This window comes from Pygoscelis adeliae, unplaced genomic scaffold (genome assembly GCF_000699105.1).
Source record: "Pygoscelis adeliae isolate BGI_AS28 unplaced genomic scaffold, ASM69910v1 Scaffold413, whole genome shotgun sequence".
Classification (NCBI taxonomy): Eukaryota; Metazoa; Chordata; class Aves; order Sphenisciformes; family Spheniscidae; genus Pygoscelis; species Pygoscelis adeliae.
The window spans coordinates 2,074,494-2,085,401 of record NW_008824403.1 but is presented as its reverse complement, the minus strand read 5'-3'; the positions used below and the strand labels follow the sequence as shown (position 1 = coordinate 2,085,401).

General features: G+C 41.3%; 1 protein-coding gene across 1 annotated transcript in view; it reads right to left on the bottom strand.

Annotated features, from left to right (window-relative positions):
- The window catches only part of ATP13A3 (ATPase type 13A3), a 61,299-nt gene extending 51,005 nt beyond the window's left edge, over positions 1-10,294 (bottom strand). The window contains exon 1 of the mRNA XM_009320401.1: positions 10,245-10,294. Coding sequence (XP_009318676.1) covers positions 10,245-10,282 — 38 coding nt within the window. The 5' untranslated portion in view covers positions 10,283-10,294. The remainder of the gene's footprint in view (positions 1-10,244) is intronic.
- Between the last annotated feature and the right edge of the window lie 614 nt (positions 10,295-10,908).

The window sequence follows — 10,908 nt, the reverse complement described above, 5'->3', positions numbered from 1 at the left end:
CACCGTCCAGCCAAATATTCTGAAGTAGCCTCTTCTCAGATACCTCTGGTCCAGATGCTCCACTCAGATTTCCCCCATCAGCCTTGTTTTTTCATAAATATTAGGTGAAAACAGAGGTCAGCTTTCTAGAGCACCATTAAGGACTGCCACAATCCTCCACAAACATTAAATGGGTGAGGAGCTTTTACTCTATACCCTTTGAATGAGAGTAACCGAAGAATAGAAAGCCTGGCTGAAGGCTAATAGAGCAACAAAATAACAGCCCCGAAAGGTCAGATCAAATGTGCACTTAGCCCAGCATCCCCAAGAGCAGCAGTCAAGGAGCCATCACAGGTAGAGTCATATAATGATACTACACAGTAGACTCTCTCCAATCGCAGTGACTTGCAGTTCAAGAGCTTCGTCAGCCAAATACCATACCATCTTATTTAATATTAAGTGGATTTTTCTTAATTTTTTAATTATTTGGGGACACATTTTAAGCATGCCAACATCCTGCAGCAAAGAATTCCTGAGTTCATGGGGAAGGATTTTTTTTTTCTTTCCTTATTTTGACACTCCATTTGCTAGTTTCAGCTGAAGCCTTCTACTTGTTGTATTTGAAGGGGCAGTGAACTCATGCCTTATTTACTCCCTCCCTGTCACCTGTCATTCTTTTATAAACTGTTTTAACCCCCACCCTTCAGTTTTCTCCATGCAGAAACGACTAACAGCTTCCCTTACAGAGGTCATTCCATACTTTCTGATCATCCTGGTCAGCATCTTTCACAGTTCTGCTACATATCTTTCTTACAATGTCTCATCCCCCATAAGAATTTGCACACGGCCAATAACACACTAATGCTACAAATAAATCAGGAAATAATACACTATGCAAATAGCTAATAAAGATTGGTTAAAAACTATTTTTCACAAGCAGAAGTGTCTGTTTTCTCTCATACATATTCAATCTTTACAGGTAAGTGGAAGAGAAGTCACACGTTCCTAGAAGCACCTGCTGGTTACATTAAGTGCCGATGTTAAAAGAAAAAAAATCATCTATGGAATAGAAACATTAAATAACATTACGTATATTACAAAAATATATATATATTCCATGTGGACATGGTTCTGGGCAACTGGCTCTAGGTGGCCCTGCTTGAGCAGGGGGACTGGACAAGTTGACCTCCAGAAGGGCCTTTCAACCTCAACCATCCCGTGAGTCTGCGACTCCACTTAACCATACCCAGTACGTTTTCATAAAAGAACATTCAAACAATGGCAGCTCACAAGATGAGAGATTTAAAACAAACATTTTAATGACTTTTCATAAGTCATCAAGGAATTAAACTTGCAATTATATAGGTACTAAATTCCTTATCATCAAGTCCCAGATCCCTGAAATATCTCTAGAACATGAGAAGTTCCCGTCAGGACTATCCCCACATGCCATTTCTGATGAGCACAGGTCTTTCCAGATTTCTGGTTTACAGGATGAAGCTAAGGCTTCTATTCCAGATGGTGCCACAGCATCCAAATCCCCACCCATCTTACACTTCAAACCTCACAGTAAAGGGATCAAGGGCAGAGCACAGAATATCTCTGAAAACACTTCAAAGACAAAGTAAGCAATGTTTTTTTACCCTGGCTTTCTACACAAAGGAAGAGGGGGTGGACATTCACAGTTTACATAAAAGTGACCACAGGGCAGCTCTGTCAAAGTTGATACCTCACCCTGAAGCTTCAACAGGATCATAAGACTTAAGCATAAACTGAACCCCTTGCAGAGGCTCCGCAGAGTCCTCAATTTTGTGTGCTCCTTACACAAACTACAGCAGAGCAGCCTGATCCCAGATGCAGTAGGCTTTACCCAAGATCCCTAGCAAACCACTGTGATTAATACAGTTAGAAATCCACACGTGCAACTTTGACAGACATTAACTTAACTCCCATCTTACCTGCAAACATACCAACCACCTCGCAGAGTTTTTAAAAATGCCTTTGTTTATCAAGGCAGAAGAAAGAACTTAGGAAAGACCCAACTTAAACACTATCACAGCTTGCTGTATGAATATGCGCTTTGGTTTCTCCTTGGCCACAGAACTCAGGAAAGGAAATTCACAAGCAACTACTTTATCTGAATGAAAGCAAAACAATCAAAAAGGTTTTGAAAAAAGACTGATGCTCTGAACATTCCCTTATTTCTGTGGAACATTAAGAAGGGAATCGGCCACAAGTTACTGTATTTTTACTATCTTTCAAGCTGATGGTATAGGTATCACGCCCATTTTCATAGCTGTATTTAATAGATACGCTATGACACTTTCAAAATTAAGAAATATTAACTTAGCTAAAATCAAAATTAGCACCCAAGGAATGAGGATGTTCCCAGATGGAGGAAAGCAGAGATATAAAACACACGCTTCAGGAATCTAGCAAAGATAAGATGGGAGGATACAGTGAAACACTGAGAAGATGATTCACCACAAAATATTGCCCCACGAACTTAGCAAACTCAACTGCCTAGGTATAGCTCAATGTCCACAATATCAAAAATTACGGTCTCCAAGGAAAATGAGCTTTACAAAAGGTGAACTACTTCAATTTAGCAATAAGTCAACAGAAAGCGTTTTCTCAGGGTGCACACCAAAATATTCTCAACCCGATACAGCTTCTGTTGACAGTAGCTAATCAACCAGCACAATTACTGTCTGACTATAGCCTGTGTAAGTTCTCCTACCACATCCATCAATGTTACATATAACAAGAGTTACCTGACTTCAGTCGGACAGACAATTATGGCGTTTAATATACTATTGCTTTCCAGACATTTATGCCATCAGACGATAACAGCAAGCAGAAGAAACTGAGGCACTCTATGTTTGTTCCACTACGCAAATGCAAAATACTTTGCACTAAAACCTGAGCAAAACACTCCTATGATCTATTCTGCCAGTGGAGTTTCGTGGCCCAGCAGTCCCCAGCAAAGAGACAGCAGCAGTTTAATGCACCAGATAATCACTACTGAAATGACCACAGGCTAAGAACTGGTGTTACGAACGCTACTAGCATACCAGTACCACCTTGAGGCACAAAAATCCTTCATAATGCATGCTCAGAATGCAATTATGCCAAAGGTCTCACTACTGACAAAAGCTCTCTCTCTGGGGAAGGGATGTTGCTGGATAAAGGAAAGGGGGGCACAGGGAAGAGCACTACGAGGATACCTACATTTGCACGCTACAGAGTAAGGACCCCGTCAAGCTGACAAGACCGTAACGTATTTTTCATGTGCTTTCCCCCTACAAAAGGCATACAATTTGTGTGGTGAAACATTATGTGTATTCCTACATCTTTGCCTGTTTATTACTATAGTAAAGCTATTTCTGCTGGAAAAGACATGGTCATAAGAAAATGCAATTTATATTTCAAAAATAAAATTTGTAGCTGAACTAATGAAACTTAGGAATTCAAGAGCCCGAGTACACTTTCAACCAACTGAGACTGCACAACAGGGTTTTTCCAAGTGCTTCTGTTCACTCAGACACATTACATCTGCCTCTGCTCCAGACACATGCCCTTCACCATGGGTCGGCATCACCCAAGCACTAGATAACCCTCGCTGCAGTACAATTGTACAGAACGACAAATAGGCAGAAGCTGTGTTTCATCCATACACTGTTGGCATTTAAAGTCTGCTGTCCAAACTGCAGTCAAACCCATTACTCCTTTTCACACCACAGGTCTTCAATATCGTCAGTATTAGGGCTCAGTAGATTGCCTCTAGCAATAAAGCATGGCTATGATACAGGAAAGTAACGTCAAGACCCTCTCTTGAAGCACTACTTAACTTTCTTGTGGTCCTCGTCCAATGGACCAACTGAAGATAGGGTTAATCCGAAGAATGCACTCTGTAAGACTGTGCATTTGACAGCCCCTTTATGTTCCTGTTTGAATTACCAGTTGGTCTGAAAAGAACTTTTTGCTGGCTTGTCAGATCTGAAGTACTGCTATAGTGACAGAAGCACCAGTTTTAGACAGCAGCACCCTCAGCCAAAGACTGCTCAAGCCAATGGAACAACCCTTTGAATTCACTGGGCTTTGGATCAAGCCTTCACAACTTAGTGACAATGGCAGATATGTTAAGATTCTTCCACTCCTCTAAGATAAAACAGTCCCTCTGTTTGAGAAACAGAGGTAAGAAAAACTATCGCCCTGCTCAGAGAAAAAATTCTCTAGCAATTCAACAGTAATAGGACTTTTCAGGAAATCCATCTGTACCCAAAAGTTATACAGTTCAATAAATACTATTATGGGGTAAAGGTAAAGTCAGGCAGGTAACGCAATGTAACTGCCAACACACTGTACAATCACCACGTTGGAGGCCAACCCTTATCTACATCATTGAACTTTCAGCTCCTGGTATCTACTACTGCATTAAACGTATCCTCCAGAAGATAAGCTCTTGCTATTGTTGACCTTAAACACTGTGGCATATCTGAACGCCAGAGTTCAAAGGGTAACTGTACTTTTCTTCATTGATTTGGAGACATGGTATGACAGCAAAGTGCATAGGATTAATTTAAATGTTTCCACACATTCCAGTTATCTTACAAATCAGTCACTGAAATAGAAGATGCAGTCTACCGCAGACAATCAAAAGGAATTATAAGAGTGCATGAAAATAAATGATAAATAAAATAGCATGGCTAGACGTGCAGTTGGACTTACCACTTTGAAATCTGTCTGTCCTCACTTGGGCTCCCTGTACTGGTGAATACACCAAAGTACACGTACTTCAAAAACATCTTCAAAGCCAAAGGTGGACCTTTCTAAGTAGGGATCAGAAGCGTTAGGATTACCATCTGAGTCCAAAGTAGTAATCTGAAGCTACTAAGACTAGCTAGCTACTAAAATTATTGAAAATTCCTCAATGCTCTGCTACACTGAAGTTACACACACACACACCCCCCTCTTGCCATCCTGCAGTACCTCCACCACGGAGGCTTAGAACATCCCGACAGCACAAGCAAACTTGCTCCATTTGCAAGAGGCAGCATCCCAGAGAAGAGAGTAACATCCAGAACACCGTATGTTTCCAAACCGATACCAGCACCACAGTCTAGCCATTTGAACCTGTGCAAGGTCTAAGCTCACATATGACATGACCAAGCAATGGACAAAAAGAATCCTGAGTATTTCCCCTTCCTTGCCCCAAACTTGACACAAACTAAAACTAGAATCCTATAAAATGAGATGAAAGGGACATCAATAGAGTTTAGTCTATTCCCCAACCTAAACCAACTATATTAGTCTTTCTCAACACACGAACTTGTTCTTAATGGCCACCAATAAAAGACTTCTTAAAGTACCATTTTTACTGTGAGAAAGTTAAAAGCTTAATCGGTGTTTTCCTTCATGAAACTTAATAGCATTTCAACCTGCCCACCACAGACATTGAAAATAGCATTTCATTCTCACAAATCTTTTAAATATTTGAAATCTCTTACATTCCCCTTAACCTCCTCATCTCTTGCCAAAGTAACTCGGATTTTCTTCCATCTTTATGAAGTTGTTTCCTCGAACTCTGATCATATGCATTTCTCTCCTCTGAACTCTTTCCAAGTGGTCCAAATTCTTCTTGGATTTTGGCACCCAAAACAGATGCTGTCTGCACACTGAGAGTATACCAACAGCAAATAAAGCCAGCGGATTTAAACTTCACATCTCACAGGCAATACTCCCGTTTAAACATCCCAGTAAGATATTTGCCTTTTCTGCAAGCAGCATGACACTGACTCATGTTCAACTTGTGATCCAGTACACCCCCAGGTCCTTTTTCTAGTACCTAACCAGTTATTCCTCACCCTGCATTTGCACAGCTGATAATTCCTGCCTAAGCGCAGTACTCTGCATTTGTCCCTATTGAATTTCATCCTATTTTCCAGGTCATTTTGAACCCTCATCATGTCCTCCAACACATGGTCCCTGAGAATTTACTAAGCACATTTAATCAGCCAGTTGACTGATGCTTCCATTAAAGGCAACCGTACCCAGGACAGAACCCTTCAACATAACCTCTCATTTCAACACTGAATCGGTAATTACTGTTCTCTGAATAGGATCATCTACCCAGTTTTGCACGTTTCCTAGGCTACTTTCCCCGGATCATGTCTCCATTTACTTATCAGGCCACTAAAATGTCGAAAACCTTATTAAATAAATAAATTGATCAATCAGGAGACAAGACCTCTACTGCTTCTGCCATAGCCACAAAGTCTTCTGCTCTGCAGTAAAAAGGTATTAGACTTTGGACACAATTACCTTTCCCACAAATCAGTTCATGCTGTTATTCTTCTTGTAGTTATCTTCCAAGCAGTTGAAAACAGAATGTTTGCTTATTAATCTCAACTGATGGAAAAAAATGAGATAAAGTGAACTGTCAGACTTCAGCTCCTCTTCCTCAGCTCTCTTCCATTATACCTCTTGGAAGACTCGTCCTTTGCCAGTCTACTAGTACTTCTGAGTACTTCTAGATAATATTTTTGCATTTTTTGAGCTGTTTTGAGAATCATACAGTGAAGCTTATCAGGGCCAGCTGACGCAGGAACATCTAATGGAAGTACACTCTAGTGTAAAATACTAACTCATCGCAAGTATTAATAAGATTAGGCATGTGCATGACACTACGTTAGACAAGCAAAACAGGCACTGAGCGCTTCAAATGTTCTGCACCTTCTCTAAATACATACTGAATCAAGAGAGACATTTTCCAATCTTCCTCCTGCTATTAACGTACTTCTACAGGAACCTTGCTAGCTTTTATGCCTCTTGATAGTTGCAATTCCATTTGCACTTTGGCCTTTCCAATATCTGCCTCTAATAATCTTTTATACATGTTCTTCATAATATGACTTACTTTCACGCTCAACATCTTTTTTTTTTCTTGCATCCAAAGTCAGTGAAAGCTCGTAATATAAGTTGGTCTTACTACTTTTTCTATTTCTCAAAAGCCTTCTCATTTTGCTGTTCTGTCTCCTACCCTTTATAAGGATCACGAGCTCTGATTTCATACCCATTGCCATTTATCACCTTTCATTCTGACATCATCTAGCTAGAATAAAATCTAAAGGAGTTGCCATTTTTGTTACTGTACCTTCTAAACTGAAAATGTCACCATCGCATAACTTCGATAAAGGTCAAAAAAGAAAGAGAGTTAGGCATTTTGATTTTGAAGGATGGTCTTTTGGTCTTAAATACCACTTAAAATCTCAATCCCACTAAAGTAGTAATGGACTTGCTACCATTTCCAGTACCTGGTCCTCTTCCAAAGAGCTGCTTTAAGATGAACAATGCAACGCCACAATTCTAATAAACCAGAACTACAGAAAAGGGCTAAATTCTTTCAAAGGAAAAATACACAATGAAAAAGTGAAAATACAGAATGAATGCAAAATGCAGCTAATTCTGGTAGGTCTGACAGGATTATGAACACTGCGATTGACACTGCACCACTTCAGAGCAAGCAGCTAGACTCCATGGCCACAGAGACCCCTTCCCAATCCCGACCCGTGCACAGCGCTCCAGGCAGGCGGTGCTGAAGTTGCATATTTCAGAAAAGGAGCAGCAACATACAGCACTTCAGATTTTTGTGTAGACCACATCCATAACTCCTGAAGAGTAACTGTGAATCACCCATCCTTTTTTATTTAAGTCTGCCTTTCAGCTACCAAAGATTAAAGTTTACAGTCTTATTTCAATCAGGAATAAAGGCGTCAGACAACTTGAAGCTATAATACAACTACAATTTACTACAAACTGAACTTTTGTTCTCTGCTAAGCAGATTATTTAACAAAGTAGCTTTTTTTTATGAATGAAAAATATTTTTAGCTCATTGTGTAACAGTGAAAGGGAAACACTTTAGCATTACTGTTATTTAAAACATTTTTTTAAATGTCTCATTGGGAAATTAGGGTTTTTGAACTAGGATTTGTTTTGTACAAACTCTCCCATGCTAAACATACCCAGATCCAAGCACTAGTCAGAATGTTGGGTTTTTTTCACCACTGAAAGAACACAAAACCTACTAATTTGCACAATGCCATGCCTACAGACCCAAAGCAGGCTTGGTCATACTAGATGCCATGCTGTGAAGACCGGTATCACAGAATCATAGAGTAGTTTGGGTTGGAAGGGACCTCTAAAGGTCGTCTAGTCCAACCCCCCTGCCGTGGGCAGGGACATCTTCAGCTAAATCAGGTTGCTCAGAGCCCCGTCCAACCTGACCTTGAATGTTTCCAGGGATGGGGCATCCACCACCTCTCTGGGCAACCTCTGCCAGTGCTTCACCACCCTCAGCGTAAAAAATTTCTTCCTTAGATCTAGTCTGAATCTACCCCCCTTTATCCCTACCCAAAAAAGCATACACTTTCATATACACTCAGTTCTCCAATACAAGTCTTTTAAGCCATTCAAAAGATGAGTCTAAATGTACACTGCAGAAGCATGCATTTTTACATTACGCTGAGAAAACAAAATCTAAGGAAGCTCTTTTTTGCTCATTTCCAAAACTCAGAGTTTTAGAAGAACTAACTAAGGACTTTGTTTCACAAGGTATTAAAGGAATGAAACCTCTTCCCTCCATGCCAGCTACCATCAGGTGCACACCAGACAGACATTTAATAAGGAAAGTGTTAGAACAGGTCTCCCTGGCCTGCTGTTAAAGATGCTTAAGCGTACCACTCAACTCAGACATTTTTCACACCAAAAGTAGTAATTCCTACAACAGACCTTGGACAAGCTAAGTCAAAGTAATCCACTGTTGGTATTTTGCAGAAATAAAGCAAACAGCACCTGAAGGTTGCCAGAAAAAGGAACAAGGGTGCAATGGTTAAGATGCTTGATGAAAACCTGGTCTTTCCATGTCAGCTCCCAATTCTAGTACAGATTTCCTCCATGACCTGGGCAACCCACTTGGACCTGGCTTTAACAGTAAAAAGGTATTTTATTCCCGCAGAATAAATGGAATTTGTCTCCATACCACTGAAAATCTGTCCCCTGTTGACTGTTTTATACTCCACACAGAAGACAGTGAGGATACTACCTCCTCGAGGCAAATGCGAAAAATTAACCTGAGGGCTCCATGTCAATACAGATTTTTTTAAATTTCTTTTTTAAAATAATTTATTAGGACCACAGCAAGACAGCTTGTCTGATGCACCATGCCTGCTACATGGCACACTAGCAGAAGAGGACTGAATCACAAAGTTTCTCAATCGTACTCAGCCATCGTGATGCAACTTCCTTCCCCGCTAGGCAGCCCCCACACTCCCTTGCCAGGCATTGCATGCTGCCTGACCGGGCAGCTCGGACCCTTCATCCCTCCCTCTTCAGGTTAGGGATGAATTAGTGCCTGCCCGAGTCATCAAGCCCTCCCTAGAGGAGAAAGGGGGGAGAGCATAATGAGCTGCAACTCTAGAGAGCACTACTGGAAGACACCAAGCGGAGCACCCAGAACAGCACCTCTGCTCCTGGAAGGTATTCGGGAAGGCGGCAGCTGCTGTCCAGGGGCTCCGCTGGAGACAGAGTCTGCAGAATTGCTCAGACCCCTTTCACTGCTTTCTCCTCCTTGTGGCACGGACAGTCAGCTTTGACCAAAACCAAAGTTAACAAGAAGATCTCTCTTACCCATTTTCTGAAGCACTTTAAAAGCCGAGTACTTTAGAGCACATCAGTTTTTCCTAGCTGACCTAGGTGCTCACACTGGAACGCTCCGTGCTGCCAGAAGCCAGTTTTTTTTCCCCACAGGTGACTACACCAACAATAAACGACATTTTTATTTCACCAAGCCATCTTAACAATACGCTCCTTAGAAGTCAGGAGAGTTAAGCCAGTACCGATAAATTTCCAACTCAGTTATGCGCTTCAACATTTACATAGTACATCTTCTTTAAACTTTGTAAAGTTGTGTTTGTAATTAGCCAACAAGAAAAAGCAGCTTACAAAACTAGCAGTTATGTGGCCCTTACTGTCACACTACATACCAAGACATGCTACATGGGCACTAAGTTTATGAGGGCCTGACTTATACCATAGAGGATATTTAAATAATGCCAAAAAAGCTGTTTCTCCACAGGTTCAAGAAAATCAATATTCTACAGGAGATAACACAGTGTTGTACAAAAGTCAGTTTTACTTTAATAAAAGGTAAAAGTAGCAACTCTTTCAGATACGATGGAACTGATGGCAGAAAAATATAGCTAACCTGTCTGAAGAGCCAGTGTGTGGACAAATCTCATACATACAAGGGCTGAGTCACCTACAATAAAAAAAAACACCCACAGTCAGAGGAATGAATAGGCTAAATGAAACTTAATCTTAATCGCCCTAGCTAAGAATACCGTACAGTTCTAGCGAGTGCATGCAGCAAAGAAAACACGTTAATGAATTCTAAAACTGGAACAAAAATCCGCAGCAAGCTCAGATGAAGAGGAAGCAGTCAGTCGGCGCGGCCAGACAACTATCAGCGCTCATGTTAGAACACTTTAGAGTTAACCATCTCCCATTGCTGGAGGCTACGCTATCTCAGCCGAGGGAGACAACAGCTTCTTGGAGGGCTCCAAAAGCATCCTCCAACCACAGCACCTGCAGGGATACACAGATCCCGGCGGGCAAGCCAGAGCGCTAGCGGTAGCAGCGAGCTTTTAGAGCCAGTACTGCGGATACTCAAGTTCTTCCTCTTCACCTTAAGTATCGATGCAGTTTTTAAAACTGCCTCATGGATTCCGTTTCAAGTCTCAGTGTTCAATCCACCTAGTCGTTGTTTATTCCTGAACAAGCATAAACAGGCCCCCTCTTTGGGATGAAGCGGCGGTGGTCAGAGGTGCTTGCAGTGCGAGATCACCATCTCCACAGCTCAGCTGACAGAA